This window comes from Tachysurus vachellii, chromosome 3, assembly GCF_030014155.1.
Source record: "Tachysurus vachellii isolate PV-2020 chromosome 3, HZAU_Pvac_v1, whole genome shotgun sequence".
Lineage (NCBI taxonomy): Eukaryota > Metazoa > Chordata > Actinopteri > Siluriformes > Bagridae > Tachysurus > Tachysurus vachellii.
Genome location: NC_083462.1, coordinates 7,533,862 through 7,546,361, shown reverse-complemented (window position 1 = coordinate 7,546,361; position 12,500 = coordinate 7,533,862). Strand labels below are relative to the sequence as shown.

The 12,500-nt window shown below is 38.5% G+C and overlaps 3 protein-coding genes across 6 annotated transcripts in view; 2 read left to right on the top strand and 1 right to left on the bottom strand.

The window, feature by feature from the left end:
• Positions 1-54, top strand: part of mgat1b (alpha-1,3-mannosyl-glycoprotein 2-beta-N-acetylglucosaminyltransferase b) — an 11,393-nt gene extending 11,339 nt beyond the window's left edge. For both annotated transcript variants that reach the window (XM_060865601.1, XM_060865602.1), the window contains exon 3: positions 1-54. This exon is cut by the window's left edge and continues 1,880 nt beyond it. The gene's annotated coding sequence lies outside the window, so the exon portion shown is untranslated.
• polr1h (RNA polymerase I subunit H) overlaps positions 1-12,500 on the top strand; it is a 30,258-nt gene that overhangs the window by 10,382 nt on the left and 7,376 nt on the right. The window contains exon 1 of one of the 2 annotated variants that reach the window (XM_060865610.1): positions 7,860-8,000. The exons of the other annotated variant lie outside the window; for it this stretch is intronic. The gene's annotated coding sequence lies outside the window, so the exon portion shown is untranslated. Of the gene's footprint in view, positions 1-7,859; positions 8,001-12,500 lie in introns of those variants that run through there. 2 annotated transcript variants of the gene reach the window in all.
• ddx39b (DEAD (Asp-Glu-Ala-Asp) box polypeptide 39B) overlaps positions 5,824-12,500 on the bottom strand; it is a 10,574-nt gene continuing 3,897 nt past the window's right edge. For both annotated transcript variants that reach the window (XM_060865605.1, XM_060865606.1), the window contains exons 7-11: positions 8,976-9,107; positions 7,869-7,978; positions 7,624-7,768; positions 7,318-7,465; positions 5,824-6,732 (exon numbers count right to left, since the gene is read on the bottom strand). In XM_060865605.1, coding sequence (XP_060721588.1) covers positions 6,716-6,732; positions 7,318-7,465; positions 7,624-7,768; positions 7,869-7,978; positions 8,976-9,107 — 552 coding nt within the window. In that variant the 3' untranslated portion in view covers positions 5,824-6,715. The remainder of the gene's footprint in view (positions 6,733-7,317; positions 7,466-7,623; positions 7,769-7,868; positions 7,979-8,975; positions 9,108-12,500) is intronic.

The window sequence follows — 12,500 nt, the reverse complement described above, 5'->3', positions numbered from 1 at the left end:
TGCCTGATGTGTTTATAAATTTAATACATTGATAAATAAAAGACTATTTTGATACGTCAGTATGCAAGACATTTCTTTTGTTCAAGTGACATGTATGAAAGAAGCAGCCAACTATTGATTACGGTACACTGAACTGAAGTGAATTGAATGTATTTGTCATGTTCCACTCCAGAGTGGTGGTTAATATGAAAGTAAACACTCAGGGCTTTAAGAAGTGTTTCTGTTTCTCTCTAGCCTACTAGGGGCAAAATATTCATAGAAAACATATAACAAACCCATTTCTGCGTTCTGAGATGCTTCAAGTGCTTGTACATAAGCTTCTAAAAATTTGTAGCTGTTAACCTTACAAAGAATTTTAGTGGTTGAAGGTAATCAACAGTCCGGTTCCATTCTACCGGTGGCAAAGGGTTGAAGCTGGTTCAGTGTAATGATGTGTGAACATGATGTGTGCAGTAGGTTAGATTTCAGGAGAGGAAAGTTTTCTGGGATTTCAGACTTCAATTTAGACTTCAGTTCAATCCTAACGACTGGAAAACATCCAATAAAACTTTCATTCACTGATCAGATATAGTTGTTGTTCACCTCACAGCCTAGAGTTCCTAGGGGTCCCTGCCAATGTCTATACGGGGTTTCCTCCTAAAAACATTTTTGTACACTTATCTAGTGTCCTATCCAGGGTCTATCCCTGTCTCATGACCATGACCAGTGTTTCTTGGATAAAGCAGTTAATGAGACTAAACGAATCACCCAGAGTAGTTTGTCTACCCTATCAAACTGTCCTCCCAAAGCATAGATTTTTCTCTGTTGTATGGTGACCTTATCAGAAAATGTTTCCAGAGAACTGAAATATATGACAAAGCAGAAACCCCCTGGGAGGATTTCACTATAGTTTAGAGGAGATTAGAACACTAGCGTTATAAAAACAATCAGATAAACAATTATTTAACTGTTTTAATACATTGTGCTTTGCATCCAGCTTTTTTTCTTTTTTTCTTTGTCAGTGCAGAGCAGGTTTTTTTTAACTTTTTAGTTTGGTCTTTTGGCTCATTTTACCAGCTCACATTGGATTTATAACCGCTGTGGGCTGACGAACCGAATGAGCAAAAAAAGATCATGTTTTGAGCTAATTATTCCATTAAAACTTTGACTGGGTGACGAGTTTTCTACTCGCTCTGTATTTCTGATGAATTTTACAACAGTTTCACAACTAAATCTTTCCCCCTCTACACATTTCCTCAGCCAACTTTTTTCTGGTTCCTTTAATAACCTGTGGTTCAGATTAAACCAAACCAAACAGCAACCGAATCCAAAAAATATATCCTTTAAGTTCTGATTTGGTCTAGTAGGTGTAAAGGGCCTAACGAATACTGACACCAGAACGGAATATTCGCACCCACAATAATAAACATGCGCTCCTCTGCTGTAGGTTTGGATGCACCTCTGCACCTCAGGAATTTAAATTCACAACAGCTGCATCTGGTTCAACAGGGATGTACTATATATGTATTAAAAGAAAAAAGCAGCACAGAAAACTATTCTGCATGAAAAGTAACAATATCGTACAATTAATGCATCTTCTAGGTTTGTAATCTCAGCAACTTGCACTTAATAGCTAGATTCAAATGGTGGACTTTGAAACACGCTTTAAAAAGGCAAACACTCTCAACACACACACAAAATCACCCACTTCCATTTGTTCCTCCCGTAATTTCCATTTTCTCTTCTCTCTCTCGTCCTGTTGACTTCCTGTTGTAAAGTTCTGTACTGCTGAAACTCTTGTGATCGTTTCCTCTTACGTAATTCATGGGTATCATAAAAAAAGAAGGCAGGCTAGAATAAGACTGAGTAGATAAACTTCCTTTAGTAACTAATATCAATGAAGAAGAAACACTCAAGTGTGTAAGAAGTTAATGAATCTAAATGGGGTTTCAGAAGTGTGTCAGGTTCATTCACACATGTTTCTATCTAGCAAAGATTCTCCTATTTCCGTTATCCTGAGATAATATGTCAAGCAAAGCATAAGCATATGGAGAAATGTGTGTGAAACATTGTTATTTAACTGACTATTATAAACACTACATTTATTATCAATTTTATTTAAAGATAGCTAGCAAATGCTGTTGAAGTTTCTTTCTTTTGTTTCATTCTGTAGCTTTCTAGGTCTATAGATTGTTACTTCATACTTTTTTTTTTTTTGTTAATCTAACCAATTCTAATCAATAGAATTACTCCTTATCAAAAGTATTTAGATAGCTAACAATTTCTGTTAGCCAAATGCTCTTGAGGTTTCATTCATTAGCTTGCTAGGTTTATTCACGAACTATCTATCGTGTTAATTAATACATGGTTCTAGCTACAGAGATAGCTATCTAACAAATATTCCCGTTATTCAAATTATCCTGAGAGTTTCCATTTCAAACATGTTGAGCACAATCTGCAAGAACATCATACAGAAGGCTGAGAAGATAAGCAGTGTGTCAGCTAGTTTAGCTAGCTAACGGGAAAATGTGTGTGAATAATTATGTTACCTAACCAACTCTTATGAATGCTACACTCCTTATCAACGGTATTTAAAAATAGCTAGCAAATGCTGTTAGGCAAATTTTCTTGAAGTTTTATTAGTAGCTTGCTAGGTTCATTTGCTAACTATCTAGCCCATGTTAATTCATACACGCATAAAGCTAAACATGTAGATGATATATTAAATGATAAATCTAAAATAAGGAGTATATATAGGTTTACGCTTATTGTTTCCTGACCAGTCAGACACACTTGAGTTTAACACAACAGAGCTTTCATAAGGTACAAACATCATAAAATCCACCTAGCTAATCTAGATGACTCAGCTAGCTAATGGAGAAAGGCTTTTGTTATGAATTGTGTTAACCAACAGGCTGTTATAAATACTCCCATTATCATCAAAATTAGCAAATGCTGTTAGCCAAATGCTGTTGGGGTTTTAGTCAGTAGCTTGCTAACTATCTAGCTGTAAACTTTAGCAACATTTGCTAGCAAACAGTGAAGTGCAGAGCTTTCATAACCTAAAACGTCAGCTTATCTGGCTAGTCGAAGCCGTGAAGCTTCGGGTTCTCAGTGGGGTTTGGGGTGTGTAATTGAGTGCAGATCATTAACAGCCTGTTTCCTTTGAAGCATTTAGAGCTGAAGATAAAGCTGATAAATTGGGTCAGGGATGTTCATCTGTCTCCACTGTTTCAACATAGCTAAACATTAGCGCTAGGTTTTAATGTATTATTCATTCTTTACTCTGTAATGGTGAACAAAAATGAAATGTGTTCACAGAGTTTTTATACATAAGGATACCGTAGATACTTTAAAAGTACTGCTTTAATGAATCTTATTGAATTAAGAAGAAACATGAGAAACATAAGGAACATAAAAAAAGCTTTAAAATGAACATTACCTCAGGTTTGGGATGTATCTCTCCTTTTAAGAGATTAAAAGATTTATTGGGGGGGCACGGTGGCTTAGTGGTTAGCACGTTCGCCTCACACCTCCAGGGTTGGGGGTTCGATTCCCGCCTCCGCCTTGTGTGTGTGGAGTTTGCATGTCCTCCCCATGCCTCGGGGGTTTCCTCCGGGTACTCCGGTTTCCTCCCCCGGTCCAAAGACATGCATGGTAGATTGATTGGCATCTCTGGAAAATTGTCCGTAGTGTGTGATTGCGTGAGTGAATGAGTGTGTGTGTGTGTGCCCTGCGATGGGTTGGCACTCCGTCCAGGGTGTATCCTGCCTTGATGCCCGATGACGCCTGAGAAAGGCACAGGCTCCCCTTGACCCGAGGTAGTTCGGATAAGCGGTAGAAAATGTGTGTGAGAGAGAGAGAGAGAGAGAGAGAGAGAGAGAGAGCTGCTCTATTTCCTAATAGGTAAACTACAGTAAAAAAAAAAAAAATCACCTGTCCTTCATTGAGACTGACAGATCCTGAGGTAAAACCTGCCTCAGATGCCACAATTTGCATCTAAAAGGGAAAGTTCTAGCTCAGTGTTTTAAGTTGTTGGACTACTGATTGGAAAGCCACCAAACTGCCATGTTGATTAATTTCGATTCAAAGGTAAATCACATGGATTATAATAACATGCTCATAATCTTAACACGTTTATCGCTGTTATAGCAACAGCTAATAATCACTCTCCAAAATCGTATTAATCCAAATAATTAAAACTGTTATGTATAAACGTGTGGATATGTTGATATGGGAACGTTTTCTGTGATTATGTTTGTTTTGGATGGAGTTTCCCGTGTCAGTGCTTTGTAACTGAACATTTTCTGCCACAGTAAAAGACTTCAAGATGGTTTGTACTTTCAGATATCTCTGTAATCTTGCACAGAAAAGGTGAAACTGATGAGGAAACAGCTATTTATAGCTACTTTAACAGTGATACGTACCTTGTTTGCAAACAAACAAATGATGTGTATTTTTTTTTTATTTAAAAAAAACTTATCTTTGGCAAATTTCTGTGGTGTAAAAGGAAATAAACACTTCAGTACCTGGTCTTGAAGAATAATGGACTACAAAGCGGTAACAGTGATCATTTTCTGCATTTAACACAACAACATGAAATGTTTTATTCCTCATTTAAGACACCAAAGACTAGGGTTGGGAACCGAGAACCGGTTCTGTTTTTTAACAGGAACCGGAACCGCGCGGAATTTTTTAGTTTCGGTTCCAAACGCGGTTCCGATGCGATGACGGGCAAAGTGCTGTGAGCGGTCACTTTAAATAGCCACGTCTTAACTCATGAATATTCATTGTTTTACAGTCACGCAACCAAATTAACGCAGTTTACCACAGAAATCAGTCACTCGTGCTGCTGTGCTGAGGTACGCTTTGTGTTAAACATGTCTAAAAAAAAGTCTAAAGTGTGGATTAATGTCCAAAGCTACGACAAGGAAGCAAATCTACCCCATCATAAAAAAAAACAAAAAAAAAACAAAACACATTTTCCAAAAATAAATGTTGTAGTACATCTATCAGGACATCAGTGATGTGTGTTCTGAATTTGGTGACAGTACAGTGTATTACAGTAAAGCTATTGATTTTTTTATATTATGAAAAATCATAAAAAATAAACAAAAACACATTTATCCCAAATAAGTGTTGTAGTTCAACACTCAGGACATCAGTGATGTGTGATCTGAGTTTGGTGACAGTACAGTGTATTACAGTAAAGCTATTGATTGTTTTTTGTTTTCGCTTTTCGGGTTTTGCACTTTGCTGACGGTCCCTTGGAATCTGTCTCTTAGGTGTTCACACATAGAGACTTATGTATTTTGTCCAACACAGAGGAAAGCTGATATTGAGGAAACTTGGGTTGTAGCTGCCTCTCTACATTACTATAAAAAAGAGCCGTTATTTGTGTAATAAGAGTGTTTAGGTCAGGAGCTATTGACTCGGGAAATTCGAATCTGTGAATATGGAGCATATTACTCCATAAATCCCTCTGAGAGGGTTTTCTCCACAGCTGGAGATACAATAAGCCAGGAAAGGTCTCGTCTTCTCCCAGAGAAAGCAGACATGTTCATTTTTCTTCAGAAAAATTGCTAACTGTTTTGCTAAGTTGTAATTCTGAATGTTAAATTTGATGTTGGATTTATTTAAATTGATATGAATTGAAATGCTCTGTTTAAAATATTTAAAGAGTTTTGTGCATTATTTTTCACATTTCTTTTATTATGGAATCGGAATCAGAACCGGGAATCGTAAGGCAGAACTGGAACCGGAATTGGAACCGGAAAATTCCTTTTGATACCCAACCCTACCAAAGACAGACAGAACCAGAAGAAACCTCACTGACACGACAGCTGTTTGTGTTTTGTGTTTAATTATGAAATTCAGTCTTTAATTCTGAATACTGGTAAAGCACTATGAGAAGTACCAAAAATGTCCTAAAGGTGCATTATGTAGGAAAAACATTAGGAGTGCTCGTTCTGTCTCTCTTTTTCTTTTAAACTGCTGAAAAGAAAATTCGTACATGTTAATACTCATTATTATTCGTACAGGTTAATACTTATCGTACAGGTTAATAGGTTTGCGACTACAACCGGTTCTGAAATATAAAAAGGAAAACTCAAACCTAATGCACCTTTACTGTACAGTGTCTCAGTACTAATAATAATTCAATACAATATTGCATACAATTAGTTTAAAGACAAAAGTAGCTGTAAATAAACAAACAAACAATGTGTTATTTTTCCCAAAAAGCACTAAACACAAAAGGACAGATTAGCGTATCAGACACATTATCACTTTTTTTTACAACTCCGTGTCCATCATGCCTTTATTATTGAACTACTATCACAGCTTACTATTCGACTGGTTTACACTGATGCTTCGTCTATCAGAAAACAACGGAGTTCGATCAAACACATGAACAAAAACCAACCAACCACTGCACTCGAATTAAAAAAAAAACAAACAAACAGCCAGTAACACTTTTTTGAAAAGGTTAACAAGCACACTACAAAATCCTGGCTCTATAATTTAAAATAAACAAAGTTTTTTTTTTATTTAAATATACATAAGCATCAGAGGCAGGAACAACCCGTGTGCTGAATGTATGAGTGTTGGATTACTTTTTTTTCCTGCTTTTACATTCTCACGCCATTTCAGTCTGTGTGAAATGCAGGCTACTGAGCGCTGCTCCTCCCAGACGTCCTCGAAAAGAACGACTCGCCGTCTCTCCTCGGTGTCCGCTTTACCGCGTCTGCTCGACTGTGACAGAGAAAAAAAAGTATGTTTGTATGTTAGTTCAAGTTTTACCATCAATAAACACAGAAATCTACATCTAAAGGCACCAGCAGGAATCTGCCTTATTCCTTTAGAAAATGGTTTACCAAAAGGGCAGAAAAACATCACATCCTCATGACTGATTTTAATTATTCGCTCTGTGATCACTTGCTAAAGCTTTCTGTTCATGTATTGAACAGAAAACTCAGGGCTGTAGATGCTGAGCATGCTGTACTGAATTGTTTTGGTATGGTGGGTCTCTGTGACGAAACACAAAAAGGTCAGAGGTGATAACACTCGCTGCTCTTTTATCTCTCCAGGCCGGCTGCTTTCTTATCTCCTCCTCGTTCTCTTTCTCTTTACTTAAGCTTCATAAGCTGGTGAGAAAACAATCTGGAGATCTCCAAGTGCATTAATAAACGCGGAGAATCCGAAGCTCTAACCCAGTCTGCTGTATATTCCCACATCTTTTAGTCCCTTGGGATTTCACAGGACTCACATCTTGTTTCAAAACTTCACCTCTGTCACACTCACAGCTGTTCAGAAAGGAGCAGGTAGTGAAGCACTTACTGTAAGACGAGATGTCGATCTCCTCTGGAAGCTCAGTGATGTTCACCTCGAACCTGTCCTGAACGTCATTCAGCGTCCGGGCATCGCTTTCGTCAGACACAAACGTGATGGCTAGACCTTTTGTGCCAAACCTGCCCGCTCTTGCCACCTAAGAAAATATCAGAGAGCAAGGACGTTATAATCATTCTAAAGACTGTATGTATAGTGTAACATTGTAATAACAGTTTGTGTTAAAGTTGTACCGAATATGTCACGTTACTAAATATAACGATCCTATCACTAATTACTAAGCCAGCGCTGACCAACCCTGTGCAGGTACGTGTCCGAATCCTCAGGCATGTCGTAGTTAAAGGCGATGTTGACTCTTTCGATGTCCATTCCTCTGCCGAACAGGTTAGTAGCCACGAGGATGCGTCTCTGAAAGTCTTTAAACTGCTGATATCGAGCGAGCCTGCGGTTAATGGACAGAAACCGTTAGATTGCTGCGAGGGAAATGACAGTGATGAAGCACAGACGGTGTGTTAGTGTGTGTTTGTGAGGCGGCGTCGCACCTCTCCTCCTGAGGCATTGCTCTGTGGATGGCGATGGCTGGGAAGTTCTGCTCCACCAGCAGCTGAGCGAGAGCGATGCAGCGCTGCACTGACTTCACAAAGATCACCACCTGCAACAGACACAACACACAAGTAAGCTTTATTTGTAATAACGTATAATAATAAGTACAAGAACCACTTCATTTATACTGAGGCTTTATTACACCCAAGGAGAGACCTGATTAGAAATGATCAAATTAAATAAATAAAAAAACTAGAGCAAATAATTAAATTAATAAAATAATAACAGAAACAGAATTCCTGCGATTGCCCAGTCTGAATCACAACCAAGCTTATTAACTAATACTTTATAGGGTTAAAGTTGCACTGTGTATTGTTTAAAAGTATTCACACCCTGAAATAATCGTATGACGTCATATAACTTCAGACGGAAAAGAAAGCTGCTGTGCGTTCATAAGAAACGTAATCATCTTATAGGATGAAGAAAGCTGTTGAAGGAGCCGTCTGTAATCTTTAAAAGTCATTCTGTGATAATCACATACAATCAGAGAAAACACTAAAAAATGATTACAAAATGCCACAGAAAGTGACTTTTATATTGTGTTTATTTTAAGCATTGTAGTTACATTTTTTCTGGGCCAGAAAATTTGCTCCGCCCCCAACCAATATACAGCCAGATTTACAGAACACAAATTAGGCTTTTATTTATTTACGAACTCAAATTGTTAACATTTAACTTGTATTTCTTTAAAATATAGATAGAAATATAGCTGTATAAACAGAAATATTTATCAGTATAGTTTCCTGCATGAAGAATTGCGATGATTAACATTATTTGTTAGTTTTATTGTCGTTACTTATACAACACTATCTTATAAAACTGTAATTATTAAAAACATTTGTGTCGTTAAAATCCTGTACTTGAATTTACACGGATATCGACCGCGTTTGTACGGATGTGAGGTTTCAGCGGAGTGGGTGAGGATAGAGTACAGACTTCTCTATAATCTAGAATAATTTGTGGACCAAGATGTGCAAGGGGAAAAAAAGCTCAGGATTAGGAAATATTGATTTAAAAGTCCGGCTCTTGAGCGTACGCCGAGATACCTGATTGAACTCCAGCACGTCCAGCAGATCAAACAGTTTCCTGTTCTTCTCGTTGTCCTTCAGCTTGACGTAGTACTGCTGCAGGCCATGCAGGGTCAGCTTGGTCTCGTCATCCACAAATATTTCCATGGGCTTTAGTGAACGAGGAGGCGTTGAGGTGCAGGATTGGAGGGAGGAGGGGGGGGGAGCAGGTAGAGGGTGTAAGGACACAGACAGGAAGTGGAATTTTATAAGGTGGGGTTTATGAGGGGCAAGACAAGGATGTTGGTGAGAAATGGTGTGAGGTGAGTGACACAGGAAGAAGAGAAGCAGGAGGGGGGAAAAAAAAGGATGGGGGTTAGACACACCCTCCCCACCCCCTCCCTCACAATAATACATAAAAACTCCTATACATCTTCTAAATATATGATTAAATGCTATACACTTTACTCATACCAGGGCTACACTAGCGTAAGAACACTTTCTGATCTACACACAGTCCGGGTCACATGTACCATAGAAAATCCTGCAGTGTGAAAGAGACGCCAGAAACGAGATGCTGACATCATGTCTGAGAGAAGAGCTGAGCTGAGAGTTTGTTTTGAAAGATTGTGCTAGATCGCAGGTCTGTGAGAATAATCCAAACATTTGTGGAGATTTATTCTGGGGAAATATATATATACATATATATATATATATATATATATATATATATATATATATATATATATATATATATATATATATATAAAAATCAGTGATTTTGGTCAATATATCTGGGATCACACATTAAGAGCACAACTGTGTAGAAATCTTTTAGTGCAGCCCAGGCATTTACTGAATTAGAGCTAATACACACAGCCAGCAAAAAAAAAAAAAATTCTCTAAAGTATTTTAACATGCTACGTGCCTTACAACAGATACCAGGCCTGTTTACTGTCTCTTTCATCTATGGGCTTAATTTCAGCGATCTTATAAGATTATTACACGTCACACGGTACAGGATTGTACGATTAAAACGCTGGCGAATTCTGACGTCCCTGGGTCCGATTACACGATCCTGCCGTTAAAGAAAACTGTTTCGTTTACATTATCAATGAGCTTGGTTTGACGGTTAAAAATAAGGACCTTCATGTGTTTCATTTACGGTTCATCACCTCCTTTGTTTGTAGCCATCCTCTGAGAATTCTCTGCAATTTTGCTTCTGGCCTCTTTAATTTCAGGGCCTTAACAGGAAAATGTCACGCTGCCAAAACTCTGGTCGCAGAGTTTACATTGTAAGAGCACCGAGTGAAGATTTCCCCTCAGGGTCCGAGAATCATTCCTCACTCCTAAAGCTTTAGATCGTTCCTGGAACACTTGATCATCATTTCTTGTATTCTTACATTTTACTACTAATAATTAAACTCTACCAAACAGGAGGAGAAATTTTTTTTGTCTGGCAGTGTATATTTGCTGTATATTTGCAGTAAGACTACTAATGTTACTCGAATGTGTAACATTTAACGACGAGTAAACAGAATATTAGACCAAGCAGAGAACCGGACAGAGGACAGAGGAGACACTGGTCTCACAGCCGCTCTGCAGTCTACACTGTTCACTCCACTTACCTGGAGACAGCTTACAGATTAATCGGGGCTGTCACTGAGCCCTAAGCACTCCTTAAACGCTGACATGAGTGCAGCTGTTCTGTCTGTGGCCTCGTCTAAATATCGTATCTAGGTACGTTCAGTCAGCATTCGCTCGATCGGAGATCAAGTTAAAACTGGATGTCTGACTCATCTCTTCTGTCTGCAGCATAATATATACTATGTGTGCATGTGGTGTGTCGCTGGTATATACATATATGTGCGTGTGTGTGTGTATGTGTTAATTAATAAACAGAAAGCTCTGTAAGAAGCTCTGTTCAATGCACAGCTCAGTACAGAAAAGTTTCATTTACGACTTTTCCTCTAAATACAGTCGATCAGCCAAGACGCGTTTCCTATCTGACATTTGCGTTTTCAGCCTTGCGGGCTAATGTAGCTAACAAGTAATGGAAAACTGTCACACAGATGTGCTTTAGTGCACCGGCTCTGTCCCATACGGCACCATAAGCCCTACGGTCCCCCTCCAATTTCACACATGAGGTGCAAATCTGTAGTGCGTGTGCGATCTAGGCATTTCCTCGAGACATCATTACATTCCGGTCGTGTTCAGCGCGGTGCTTCAACGACGTGGTTTGTCACCCAGTGACTGTCACAGACTGGGGTGCGGGTCATTACTCGCTCAAGCGTGTGTGCTGATAAAATGGGGAATAAAGGTAACGGTTGTGAACGGGCTAACGAAAAGACGTTAAAAGTTAAGTTTTCCCTTCAGGGAAAAATAAAAAAAAAAGGTTTACATCAAGCTAACTGATCACACTCGGTTTAATGAATAGATGGGAGAAGTTTCTCTAACGCTGCTTGATAAATTACATTAATGATGAACGGCAGTTATTTGAATACATATTCTTTGCTGTGGTTTTGCTTTCATCTTGCCATCTTGTGACAACAAGAGTCGCATAATGTTTATGAACACGATAGCTTCAATTTGGAAGCCACACAACCATCTGTGGCTGACAGACAAGAGAGCAAATCTCGCCTTAACCTTTCTCTCTCTCTCTCTCTCTCTCTCTCTCTTACATTTACGGCATTTAGAAGACGACCTTATCCAGAGTGACTTACATTTTATACAACTGAGCAATTAAGGGTTAAAGGCATCTCTTGGTGGTTGTTGTGGCATTGGGGGAAGATTAGCTGGTGGGTGGGAGTTATATAAGCAAATCTATAAAGATTTGGGATGATTTGGTTGTGATTAGACTAACACGACTGACCTTAAACACCTGATGGAAACTGCCCAGTATTTTTGTTAGCTAACCTACTTGAGAACATGGCTAATGCCTTTAATGAAATAACAGTTAGGTGGCTTGCTATCAGACTTTGCTTCAGGTCTTAATTACATGATATAATGCCAAAACAAGCTAGCAGGGTACTAAACTTAGCCTACTGTCCACCACTGGAGGAGTTAACATGATCTAAGCTAAGCTGGAAATGTGAAAGTGGACAGTTTTTTTTGTTATGATTTGTTATTTACATTAATAGACTTCTGTGTAGACGCTGTATGAGTTTTGGCTGATTGACTAAAAGTGTGAAAAGTTTTTCCAAACCATTTCCTTAGATGTTCAAATTTGAAAGTGTTTGTTTTTTTGGTTTTTTTTTTAGTAATAAGTGGAACGCTGTAAAAAAAAAAAAAAAAGACGTGTTCCTGCAGGGTTTCTGACTCGCTCAGTCACCTCAGCTTTCTTTGCTGCATCTCACAGAAAATTACAGTTTGTTTTGTCTGTTTGTTTCTATCTTCATTTCTCCAGACTAAATAAAGAACTCTTGTGAGAGATTGTGTGTGTGTGTGTGTGAGATGGAAGGATATCATGGTGCGTGATGCCTCTTTGCATGACGTGGTTCACACGTGTCTGTCGTTGATTCTTCATGGTGAACATTTCCACAGCGGAACGTTCCTCACTTCGTC